We start from the raw sequence: 13,209 nt of genomic DNA on the forward strand, positions 1-13,209 counted from the left end.
GCCCTTGCCTGTGTATTTTCTGCTCTGGACACAGCAGACAATTCTCCCAGTCACCAAATACTCACGAGTCCACGTGGTTCTCGAAGGACAGGATCACAGGGTATGGAGATGTTTTAAAAGCACTTTCTGCAATGGCCTCGATGGCATCCTGAAGGAGAGGCCATGATCAGAGAGAAGCTCAGCACTCATTAATAACAGACACACAGCTGACCTCCCACTGAAGAGACTCCACAATTTTCTCTCAGGAGCCCCTTTCAAAGTCACTAAACTTCTCCCAGTAAGAAGGTGAGAAGTGTCATCTTTTTCACGCCTACCCAGATTTCCAGCTCCAGAGGATCTACACTGAGCTAAACTCAACAGCTTGCACCAAAATGAAGCTGAAGATGCAAGAAGGTGAGTTTTGGTTTTGCTGCACAGGTCAGTGTACACATCACTGCATGCGAGAGCATCTGGCCAAGAGGGACGAACTCGCCTGCCTCAAGCACCTTGAACTGGCAAAGAAAGGTGTGTGCAGCACCAGATTAAAGCACTGCAAACTCTATCCATACTTACCTCTGAACCTGCCCAATTTTCTATCATTTCTGCTGCTTATAAAATCCTTTTGCCTGGCAACAGAGGGCTGGAGTGTTCAGTCACCAGCTGTGCTGACATTTCAAATGCAAATACCATAGAAACCTTCTCAGCATTAACGATGTAAGAAAAAATAATATTTTCCCCAAGCCCCTGTTAAACTGCCACAAACTTTCCATTCTGTTCCTTTCTAGTCTTGCTAATTGGTAAAGAAGTGCTATTTGCTCCTTTGCAATTAGTCTCTTGATCATCCCAAATCCTGGATCAGCCATGACCTCAGCATGGAGGGAGGCTGCCACAGCTGCCCCTGCATGGACCACTGGCAGTCTGTCATGGAAGCCTCAAGGTTCTGAGAAGAAGCCTCAGACAATGCTACTAAAAGGCCACAGTAATTGTAATGGAAGGAAGGACTGTGTGTTATGTAAAACCAAAACCCAACACATGCTGTGTTAGCAGGTTGTAATTTCCTTGAGGAATGGTCCCAGGCTTCAGCAGAACTCTGCAATTACAGCAGCTACAAATGCCATTATTTCTGTTCTATCTGCAGTGAACTGCTGTGCAAAAAGCAGCAGTGATACCACAGGGCTTTAGAAATTACTGAGTCTGAGGATGACAACACCTCTGACCTTAAGGACTGGTTTGGTTTGTTGTTTTTTCCCCTCCCTCACACATAAATATTTTAGTAATAGTGGAGTGTGGGAACTGGGGGGAAGGTACAGAAGAAAAATAAAGAGCTGGGAAAAAAACATCTAAAGCACCTCTACCTGTTGGCAGCAGCTGTGTAAAGGACTGCAGGAAAAAAAACTCAGTATGATGCCTTTATTTGTAACTTGCAAGCTGTGGATAAATGCCCTGTACTGCCTGGCTTTGTGCTGTGCTTCCGAAGCCTGGGAGCTGAATCCTCAGGGAAGCCAGCTGCTCCACAAAACACATTCCAGCACAGGTCATTAGGAAGGAATTGAACCCTGTTCTTCCAAAAGCCTCCACTTGAGGCTGTCAGCCATAGAAACCTGCTGCAGACCAGAAGATAAACTCATTTTAACTGTGTGTTTTCTAAAAGCCATCCTGTTTGCTCCTCTGATGTGTCTCTATCTATAAATTCACCAGCCTCATGGCACACCCTGTGCATCCATCCTGTGACACAACCCATGTGTACACACACACCTCTGCTCAGCCACCCCTCCGTGGCTTCTGCCTGACTTCCCACATTTCCCTTATTCATTCCTCTATCCATCTTCATCCAGCTATCAACCTCTCTGCTACTCCTCCCATTCAAAAAATGTGCTAACTCCAACCTAGTGCTTATCTGTTCACTTTTCCTTCTACCTACACATTCATTCACTTTGTCACCTCGCCATCAATCTTTTCCTCTCAAACATCTTTGCCCTCAGCCATCTGGCTCCCTCAGCAATCAGTCTAAAAGCAGGCAGGGGAAAGAATCCATGGAGAAAGCTCTTCCCTACCTTGAAGAGGATCTCAGTTGTCATGGTGAAGCCGTGGGTGATGATGGGCTCCTCGTCCGGGGGCCGGCCCTTCCAGCAGTCCAGCTCCACGCAGCGGCAGCCGGCCAGCAGCGTCTGGCGGTACATTTCCGGAGAAGATGTCCCAGAAAACTGCCCAGCTGCAGGAGAGAGGCTCAGCGTTAGCTACTCACACGGGACAGCTCCAGCACAAGCAGGGGCAACAGCAATCTCTGCCAGCCTTCAGCAGGTGAATGCAGCAGACTGACAAGATGTTTTCAGTTGCAGGGCGACACAGCATTTAGAGTCAGCCCAGGGCACACACATCTGCCTGGCTGTGTCCCTCCCCCGTCCCTGGACTGGCACACCTGTCAGATAGGTGTTGTGAGAGGAATTGATGTAGTAGTGCGAGAGCGGCTGGGTCATGTCCTGGTACAGCATCAGCTTGTCCAGCACTATCAGGTTGTTCTCGGGGCCACAGAGGAACCAGACCATCCCCTCCGGAGACAGCTGCCCTGCATGGCAAACAGAGCTGTTAATGGTCACCAAATGTAATGGTTCTGGCACCTCTTTGGAAGTGGAGAGCTGTGGGAGCCAGGCTGACTGCTCCCCTGGGAAGCAGGATGGCAGAGGGCACAAGATCTTCTGCTCTTTCATCCCACCTCTATAGCAAGACCTTTGAGCTGAACAAGACTCACCTCTCTGGATGTTAAACGCACTGGGCTCATACTTCTCTATCAGGCTCTGCACCTGCTCGGGTTTGGCTGGTGGGAAGAGGATGTCATTGAGGCGGGTGTCTCGCTGCTTCTTGTTGATGAACTTTGCCAGGTGCTCTTTGGTCATGTAGGGCTTTGCTTTTAGATGGCTGCAGTGAGAGAATCACAGAGGGGCAGAGCTACGGCCTGGGAATTACCCCAGAAATCTTTGCACATGGGAGAGGTTGATCCTCCCTCTGGGCCCATATATTTCAGGGTCCCGTAGCACAGTGAGGTCTCATCCTTTTTATTCAGGCTGTGAGTGAAGGCATTAAGTGACCTGGGATCCTGCCCTTGTAAGGCTGAAGGCCAGACAAACCACACAACATTAAATCCCTTCCTTCCTGTCTAACTTTTGCCACAAGAGAGCAAGTTCTGAACTGTGGCTTGAGGGAAACTTACTGTGAGGTAAATATCTCATCAATCTCGGGCCGTGGACACAGATTCATGAGGAACGTCTTGTACACTGGCTCGGGAAAGTCCTCGGGGTTGATGGCATCATTCTGAGAACGCAATGAAGATGTGTCAGGACCACAAACCCATGACAGCTCTTACCTATCATGAACACCCACAGCTCAGCTCAGGCTGTGACTACCCCAGTAAGTGACAGAACATCTGGCCAGATGTTGCTGCACCTTGTGCCACACGGTGCAAGTGCTGGAGTCACCAGTATTATTGGAAGATGTAAGAACTGATGCCAGCAGGCCGGAGTTAAGGCCTGGCAGTGGCAGGGTAAGGTAAGCAACTACAAACATCTCAGCTGATGGATTTTTACAGCCAAGGGCATTCCAGTCAGGGCAGGGAAAAAGATCTTCTCAAGCTCATGAGACTTCTGGATACCCAGAGAAACCCTTACCTTGCCATTTGGTAGGTGACAAGCACTTAATGCTTCTTCCACCCTCTTCTTGTCTGCAGGGAACATCTGAAAAATACTGACCAGACAGGAAAACAAACATCACCATGGAGCAGGAGGGAGGTCAGGGGGCTGGAGCTGCAGGCAGTGCAGGACACTCCAAATACACAGCAAGGGAGACAGGCAAGAGAACTGTAAGCATGAACCAGCAAACTCTCCAGGGGAGTAACAGAGGGACAGAGACTGATAAACCTACACAGGGTTTTTTGACTGCTGACTCAAAGCAGAAGTTCTATGTTTCTGCTATGGACTCTGAAAGAGCCCTGTCACTCAAAATCCCTCTCCTGTCCTTTTCTGCCCCTCTTGGAGGTGCTTCCTATGGTACTGTGGAGAAGAAACTGAATTTTTCCTCATTTTAGAACATCCCTGTCAACAGCACCATGTTCTCCTCCACAGATAAATCCAGCCTCAGTTCTGTCAAGCTCCTGGAATCACAGGTGCACACAGGAAACAGGAACAAGGAGTGCCCTGTGCTGCCAGGTGGGAGTGCCTTGGGGGGGCTGCAGCAGCTCATGCAAACCCTGCCCTTTGCAAGGCAAAACTGCACCAGCCTTGGTATGATTCCAAAGGGATTTACATATGTAAAGGAAAGGCAAATGTTCATAGAATTTTCAGGAGTTTTGAAAGCCTTATATTTACCTGCAGCTGGAGATACTGAGTATTTTTATACACCGTGTTCTTAATCTGGACTATTTCATAGTCTGCATTTTTACCATTCTACAAGAAATGGGCACTGAGGTACATCCTGTATCAGATATTTTTTTCTAGCTTGTTTCAGAGGAATAAGCTGGTTTCTCCCTGCCACAATGCTACCTTGCTTGCATTTTAAAGATCAATTCAAAGCACTCTTCCCTAGTGTGTTATTCATTACAAACCTACACATTTTTAACAGCCCTTTGATGAATATTCTGGGTTTTGACAATTAAGTTCTGCTGGTTGATGGTTTAGAAAACAAGTAACAAAAAATGTTTTGTGTTGAATAAAGCTCAGCCCTCCAGGAGCCCATTTAGTCAGCACAGCCTTAATCCAGCACAGTTCTGCCTTACAACACACCCTGGGGCCTGTGTTTATTTGGGGTGATTAGTGCTCACCTCTTGTGCTGCTGTAACATAGCACAGACCTAGAGCAGAGTGGTTCAGAACTTCTCAAATGCACTGTCTGCAGCTCCTTATTCTTAAAACAAAAGGTAATTTATGGACCAAAAGGGAATTCAACATGGCAGTGCTGCCTTTTGTCATTCTACAAGCTAAATCAACACAGAGGAACCACAGGACCAGCCCTGGAGCAATTTTACTTGGGAAGACACTGAATGGCATAAAATCAGTTCCAGATTCATGCCACATAGTGCAGGGGAGAAGGGACAGGCTGAGCCCTGCTTCCCATTCTAATGGGAGCCCCACCTGATGCACAAGGCCAAGATGGGGACAGGGAAGGACAAATCTTTTCTGCTCCTAAACTAGCACTAACACTGGCCCAGAGGCTGCTTCACTCTCATGCACATCCAGAGTGAAGGCTGAGGGACAGAGGAAGTGGGGAAGGACTGAAGTGGTCACATGGGAGAGAGGAGACAAGAAAAGCAAGGGAACCCTGCTGCAGGTGAGTCCAGCAAAAAGCTCTCCAAATATAGAACTCCTTACAGGAAAGGGAGACTATCCTACATCTCATCCACCTTTCATCTCAGGTTTGCAAAATAATCTGTGATCTGAATTTTACCAAAGTTGCTTCATTTTGTTACTTTTTTTCTTGGCAACAACCAGGAAGTGATATCTGTAGCAATTAAAGCCATTTGTTGCTGTAGATGAAGGCCACAAAGTCTCCTTTTCAGACTCAAATTATGTGTCATCTAGGTGCAGCAGGAACACTTCCATGGCCTGGACACAGAGGCAAAGTTCTCCACCTCTTAGGTGCAGCAGGAGCAGACAGCTGAAGCCACTGATCAGACATCCTCTCACCAGCTGCTCTGCCTGTAGTCTGACTGAACACACAATAAAACAAAGATCCACACTCACTTCCGGACAGGAATCTTTCCCTCTTCATTCAGTTGCAACTTCAGCTTCACTAGACTGTGAAAAAAAAACCCAAACAAGATTACAAAAATGCATTTGTACCATCTTAAGAGATCCTACTAAGCAGGAAGAAAGGAAAAACATGCAATTGGGCAAATAATCTAACTATGAACGGAAAATCGGGTTCCTATAGACTGTCAGCTTAACCTTGGCATGACCCAGGCCTTGGTCTGGAGGCTGCCAAGGGATCTGGATGCCTAGAAGTCTTTGGTTTTTTCCAGTACTGTAAGAAAGGGCAGGACGTGGATGTTTCAGAGAAAAAGGTTTCTTAGAAAGGACTTACATTTTCTCTAGGAATGTGTAGCGGGGAGCGTTGTACGTGAGGGGATTCCGGGCAATGGCCATAATATCCTCAGCCCAGTCCTGGAACAAACAGGGCAGAGGTAATTAGGCACTACTGAACTGCTCCAAGAAGTACACAGCAAACATGGACGGGGCACAGTATCCTGGAATGGTTTGGGTTGGAAGGAACCTTAAAGTCCATCCAGTCCCACATCCTGCCATGGGCAGGGACATCTTCCACTATCCCAGGTTGTTCCAAGCCCCATCCAACCTGACCTTGACTTCCGGGGATGGGACAGCCACAGCTGCTCTGGGCAACCTGTGCCAGGGCCCCCCCACTCTCACAGGAAAGAAAGTCATCTCACATCCAATCAAAATCTACCCTCCTCCAGTTTAAAACTGTTACTCCTTATCCTGTCTGATACTTCCAGGCTTGACTTTATCACTTTCCTCCTACCTAGGAGCTGAAGCTTTTCCACTTCTCAGCTGCCTATTCATCCATACAAAACACATCAAAGACAATGACCAGTCTTCTACCGGTCCTTCTCTGTGCAGGACAGAAGCTTCTAGAATTATGGAGACACCACACCTGACTGTAACATAAACCTGCTGGTTTATAACCTTGTCAGTAATGCTGAAAGGGCTCAGGGTCCTGTCTTATCCTCTCCTTTCCTGCTTCCCACTGAATGCCCCAATCCTTAGTGGCTCCCAGTACTTCCATGACCTCAGACCCCAATACCTTGGAAATATTCTCCTTGTAAGACACAAAGTTATGGAAAGTGAGGTCAACCATGTCAGGGCCAGATACGATTGTCAGGGTCTTCAGCAGGAAGGTGCTGCAAGGGTGATCCAAGTTAAAAACCTCTCGGAGCTTCAGGGACTGCAAAAGAAATGGAACAGATGGGAGCAACTGGAGAATGAAGGAAAACTACCCCAAAAAATCAGACCCCAATACACACACTGGCCCAAATTCAAAGAAAGCATCTCAAGGGTTGCAAAATTGCTTAGTGCAATCTTTCTTTCCTTGACTTTCCTTATTTTTCATCTTTATTCTGGAGTTCGCATTACTGGATCCTCCATGGGGCAAACCACTATAACACCCCTGGCAAAAGTCTGATAAAGTCAAAACTGGAGACTGCTCTTAAAGAAATTTCTTCTGAATCTTCAGCCTGGACTTGCAAACAAGCAGGGAAGGGTTTGGCCTGCTTGTGCCAGAGGTGTGTAACCAGTTGATTTTATCAAAACATTAGAAAGTGTGATATCCTTATATGTAACCTCCCTCCACAAGAAAGATGTTTTTGGGACCCCCTGTCACCTCAGAGTTGAGTTCTTCCCCTTCAAGCCCCATTTTCTGCTTCTGTCAGTTGCTAGTAGTGTTTTTTTCCATAGCAATTCCAGTACCCTACAGCAATGGCTCACCAGAGACTTGTTTTGTTAAGTGCAAGGCTCATCCGATTAGTGGTACTTGGATTGCAGCACCATATGAAAGTATTTATAGAATCCTTTAAATTATTCAGCATTTTCTGCATTCCTATGCATGGTGTCACTAAGCTGAGGTATCCAAGGTATCCCAGAGTTTTACTGATGGTGCTATTTATAATGGGAAGATAAAATTTCCATTCCTAGAATAAAGCATAGCAATCCATTATCTGAAGTGCAGGACAAATCCCTGTCCAAGCAAACAGGGAGCTGTCAGAGCACCTGCTCCTTTAGAAACAGGGCAAAATCCACAGTCTGGGATTGTTAGAGCAGGTCAGACTTTAAGTCTCCAGTTAAACTGGAGTTGGAATCTGAGCACACCTTCAGGTTTCAGTCTGCACCACTTCACATACACAGCTGTACACACATTTTATAAGCAACTGCAGAATTTTTTTACTTCAATTTTCCTAATTTCTGGGGCATTTGCAATTTTGACACATCTGTAACAAACAGGCATCTTTAAGGAAAACAGGATGGGCTGGATTGTAACTCAGGATCATCTGACTGATGTCTCTTATTTTGGAAAGGCACCTCTCTGAGAGGGTAACTCTGAAACCTGCTTAATTCCAGAACATTTAGAGGGAGGAATATGATTTATGGGAATATGGGAAAGAATATGATTTGCCTATTTTCTACAAGGGAATTTCTAAAATGGCTCCTTCTTTCCTTGTGAGCCATTTTCCTGTGCAGAACTGAGCACCCCCAAATATCCACATCTCCTTCCCACGCTCGTGGCGATTCCTTGTTGGAGCTCAACTTTCCAGTGCCAGTATCAAAGTGTTGGGATTTTAACTCCAGACTTAACTTCATCTTGCAAATGCACCAGCATTTGTTCAGCTCTAGGGCTGTACAGGAGAGGAGGCCCAAACAATGGTGAGCTTGTGGTTGTGCTGAACTCATTTCCTGTATTTGTTATCTGGGGCTCCTCCCAGCCCTTCCTTCTCTGCACGCTGCTCTCCAGCAGACACTCGTCACCTGGCTTTCTCCAGACCTCTCTGTCCAGGCTATGTCCCCAGCAAGCTGAGCACTTTTGCCCTTATCCAGGCAGTGATGCATCCAACACCCAATGAAGATGTGGAGAGAGGACCAAAGACTGTGTGCAGGAGCTCTGACCCTGATGGTTCTTTCACAACCTGCACTCCTCCTTCAGCACCTTGTGCCACAGCTTCACTCTGGGATTACTGTCACCTTGCAGCTAGCCATAAAGGAAAAATAGAAAAGGCTGCATGAAAAGCAGGAGACATGCATATTAGCCATGCAAATCAGAAAGGAAAGACTCTTAGCAAATTCCCTTAAACTCAGACAAGCAGAAAACAACCTACTAGCAGAGTGGCTGAAACAAGGAGTCAGCTACTGTTTCACATCCCACCCTCCTGATTTCCCTAAAATCCTCAGCTATGCAGAGATCCATAGTCCAGAGAAAAACAAATTCTCATGCAAATAGAGACAGACACAGGACAGAGAGGGATGGTCCTTTTTCTGCTTGAACGGGGGCAGAGCTGACTGCAGGACCTCTCATGTCACTGTGCCCTGGCAGAACTGTGTCTTGTGGCACTAGGACAAAAAATCTTCTCTTTCTGAGAACAAACAAGAGGTCTTGTTTGGTTGCCAGAAGGGAAAAAGGAAGCCCCAAGATATTTCTAATGCCTTTGACTATTGAGGTAACACTCCTGTCCCTGTTAGCCTTGCTGCTCCATGCTGGAGATAATGGCTGCAGGATGGGGAGGGCCAGCCTGTCCATTGCCAAGCATCTCAGGGACACAGGCAGACAAAAATCCACAGTGAAGCACTGTCAGCTCTCAGTGTCTTACCTAAAGGAACTGGAAAATGCAGCAGATTCCCAGGCACAGAATAGCCCATGTAATCCAGCAGGGACACACTGCCAGGGACAGATGGGAATGTGTTGCCCCAAGCTCACTGCACAACGATGGCAGAAGCAGGAGGGCCCATCACTCACATGTGCCCATTTCCTTGCTTAGCTCCTTCTCCACCATTTATAAATCCTTTGCCAGACACAGGCTTGTACCTGCCTCTCTCTTGCACACTCACAGATTGGTGTCTCCACATGGCTCCATATGATCACTCTCCAGTGGAGGGCTGGAATTAGACTTAGTTCAGCTCCATCCTGGGCTCACAAACTGCTGAATCCCAATGCCAGAGCTGCTCATCCCCTATCCTGCAGCAAAACCACTGACCAACTGCACTGTTCACAGCCTGTGGCTCACAGCCACAGCTCAGCTCTGAGGGCACTGTGATTGTCCTGCATGGTTCCTGAACATTCCCACTGCCTTCAACTTTATTGTCTCAAAACATGATGAGTCAAATGCCTCAGTATCATTTTCTCCCTGTACACGTGCAGTTCAGGTTGCATCTCCAGGTTCAACACCAACAGAATGTAGACAGAGGATGAAGCTAGTTTAAAATCATGACAATCAGAAAGTAAAACTTCGGTTTTTATTAAAAAATATGCCTGTCTCAAAGCCAATGCCTCCTGAAACATCTAAACAAACACCAAGACACGGCCAACAGCCCAGAAGTCTGGCCTAAAACAGTGTGTAGTTTAGCTTGAATTATTATTAGATTCTCTGTCAGTATTCTGGGGTCACGGTGCCTTAAAAAAAAAACCGCAAAAAGCCCCACAAATGGAGCAGCCTTTACCGTTCCTCATTACTGAAATGAAAACACAGACCTAATTGTAAATAACAGCCTGATCTGTATTGGCACACTGCTGAATTATAGTCAATAGCTTTTTAATCTTGCCTCCTTTCTGTTTAAAGGCGCTGCTCACTCTTATCTTTATTTTTTCTCTTGAACACACGCCAAAGTTCGTTCTGCCACATCTAAAAAAGAAAAAAAATAAAATCCGCGAAGAAAAGTCACGGCAGAAAGGCGAAGCCGCTCTCAAAGAACCTCGCACGGGCGGGTGAGCAGGGGAGCCCGGCGTAGGAGGGGCCAGGGAGGATTCTGCTCTGCGGTGAGACGAGGGCTGGGGAAGGCAGGCGAGGGCCATTTCCATTTGGTGGTGGTGCCTATGGCTGGCAGCCCTTAGTGAGTCCCTTTTCACGCTGTGCTGGGCACTCCCTGCTCCCTAAGCATCCCTGAAGCACTGATGGAGTCCCAGCTGTGACCTGTGCCGGCAGCGCTCACGGCAACACGTCCCTTCTCAAGTGGTTTTCCGTGTGGGTGCTTTGGTGTTACTCTTCTCGCTGTGTGTAGAGGTTACAAAGAAAAACCCCAAACCTCCTGCTGGGCAGTGGTGGGAAAGTGCTACTGAGAGCAGGGAACTGCCCACAATCACAGCGACCCACCCACCCCTCCCAGAGAGACTTGTCCGTGCCATGGGACTGGAAAACTCAGGGCAGGTTACATCCTTGAGCCACAGCCCAAACCTGCACAGCCCCTTGCTGTGGAAACCAGTGGCACAGACACTCTCTCCATACAGCACTCTCCTTCCTCTGGAATTCCTTCAGTCACAATCCAGCAGGAAAACCAGGCCACAAGCTTTGCCTCAGAGCAGCTGCAGATTGATTGGGGCATCACTTGCAGGGAGGGAGAAAGGATGCTCCTTTTATTGCTGGTGCCATCCACAGCTCTTCCCACAGCTGTGATCCTGCTCTCCTTGTCCTAATTCTTGTCCTAAATAAGGCCAAGGGCTCATTTCTTCTCCACCTTCAGGCAGCTAAACAAGTGACTCTTCGTATCAATTCCAACAGTTCCACAACCATCCCAAGCCTCTATTTTGTTAACAGGCAGAACAGCACCCATGTTCATTCTTCCACCTCAAAACAGATTTTTATTTGCTTCACCACACCAGTTTTTATATTCATGCCTTTTGTAACAACGCCCCAGAACACAGCCGCCCCATGTGGAGGGTGTGGTGGCTCATGTGAAGAATTTTTCCCTGCTTTCTGCATTCTTTTGTGAACTTCTGTTCTCAGGAGAGCCAAATGAACACAACCCTGAGGGCTTTAAGCCAGAGGCATCAAGGATAGAAGAGCTATGAGTAAGAATTTTCCAGATCCAGATGGCACATCTTTGTTCAACACCCCTTCAGTGCCCACACAAGACCTTCCAGGATCCACAAGGAAAAGGTGAATAAGAAGCCAGTCTAGTGTATTTTACTACATGTTACCACAGAATTCCAGAAAACTCCCTGAAATAAAAAGGGGACTTATTTCAAATAATCTCTGTAAAATACAGAATTCAAAAAGCACTTGGGATTTTCACAGCAAAGGTTGTCATCAAGTCCATCACTTCTACCCACTGAGAATACTTAATAAATCAGTCAGTGCTTGAACTTTGCTTCGCTGTTCTTCAAAAATGAGCTGCAGCCAATTCCCAGGACACAAAAATCCCATCCCTGGCCTATTACAACAGTTAGAACAGAGCTGCTCTATCCAGGTGCCATGGGAAAAGTTCTGGAACAGGGCAAATGCACTGGCACTTCCCTGACACATCCCTGCAGCCCCCAGCAATATAGGATTCAGCAGCTTCCTAACCCAGAGGCATTATCTCACATTCAATAACCCTCTAAGGGCATTTCCTTCTTGTACTGACATTTTATATTCACATTGCCATGACTGTACAGGAAGCATCACCCAAGGCCTGGTGATATGAGGTGGGACAGCAGCAGCACCTCCTACTTGTGCTGCTCCTACCTCTGGAAAATTCCACCTTATATGGAGATCCTGCACTGGAAGAAACCTTGAGCAACTGCTTCATGCTTCCCTTCTCCATCCACCTCCTGATACTACAGCACTCCACATCCCATTCACCTTACTCCTCCTGCCAGAACACAGTCCCTCCTACTCAGATGCTCTGCCCCCAGCAGCCACTGCATTCCTTTGTTAATCCTGCTGCTCCTCCATGCCTTTTCCAGTTCTTACCTAATTTGAGAGTACACTAGAATTGCACATAAATATGGATCCATTTGAGATGTACACAATAGCATGACTTCCTAATGATTTCCTTATAACTCCCAATACACAATTTGCTTTTAGGGGACAAATACTGCTGAACACTACATTGATGTTTTACCATACACCCACGATGTTTTCTGAGTAGCAACAGTCAACTCAGGGCCTTCTGTTATTACAGAAGGATCAGGGATTTTTTTCTGTGTGCATTGCCTGATTTTTATCTGTATAAAATGTATCACTCACTAGATCATGCAGTCAATCAGCAATTCAAGGTCTTCCTACAAAGCAGCCTGATTCTATTACCTCAAATAACTTTGTACCATTGGCAAACTGTCTTCTCCTGGTACTCTCCAATTAGTCTTCCTTAACAAATTCCTAAAATCTAGGACATGTTTTTCCAGCCTCCTGTAACCACCAGGACATGCAGACATGGCCTCAGTACTTCCCCCAGCAATTTATCATCTATATCAAAGATCAATTCATTTTGCTAACAAGTTATTCCTCAAAGTTTAACACCCTAGAAAAGAGTATCTCATACCTCTCCTTTATGTCAGCCTCTTCCTTAGTATGTCCCATCTGGAGGGCAGCACCAACTCGAATATTTGGGCAGCCCCAAATTTTATAAACAGTATTTTTAAAGTATAATTCCCACAAAACAAGTTGCTGACCAAGTTCTAGGCTCACTGAAAACTGAAGTATGTTCCATTCTACTGAATTTGTAAGGAGAAAGGCAGTTTCTCTGAACGAAATATGATTTTTTTAAGA

The 13,209-nt window shown here is 46.6% G+C and overlaps 1 protein-coding gene across 9 annotated transcripts in view; it reads right to left on the reverse strand.

Moving 5' to 3' along the window:
• The window catches only part of PLCB2 (phospholipase C beta 2), a 41,433-nt gene that overhangs the window by 15,592 nt on the left and 12,632 nt on the right, over positions 1-13,209 (reverse strand). For all 9 annotated transcript variants that reach the window (XM_086894606.1, XM_023928535.2, XM_023928531.2 and 6 more), the window contains 9 exons: positions 6,786-6,926; positions 6,048-6,127; positions 5,708-5,761; positions 3,642-3,717; positions 3,188-3,288; positions 2,729-2,895; positions 2,399-2,545; positions 2,034-2,191; positions 66-148 (listed from right to left, as the gene is read on the reverse strand). In XM_086894606.1, coding sequence (XP_086750732.1) covers positions 66-148; positions 2,034-2,191; positions 2,399-2,545; positions 2,729-2,895; positions 3,188-3,288; positions 3,642-3,717; positions 5,708-5,761; positions 6,048-6,127; positions 6,786-6,926 — 1,007 coding nt within the window. The remainder of the gene's footprint in view (positions 1-65; positions 149-2,033; positions 2,192-2,398; positions 2,546-2,728; positions 2,896-3,187; positions 3,289-3,641; positions 3,718-5,707; positions 5,762-6,047; positions 6,128-6,785; positions 6,927-13,209) is intronic.

The sequence above is a fragment of the Cyanistes caeruleus genome, chromosome 6, assembly GCF_971803275.1.
Source record: "Cyanistes caeruleus chromosome 6, bCyaCae1.hap1.1, whole genome shotgun sequence".
NCBI lineage: Eukaryota > Metazoa > Chordata > Aves > Passeriformes > Paridae > Cyanistes > Cyanistes caeruleus.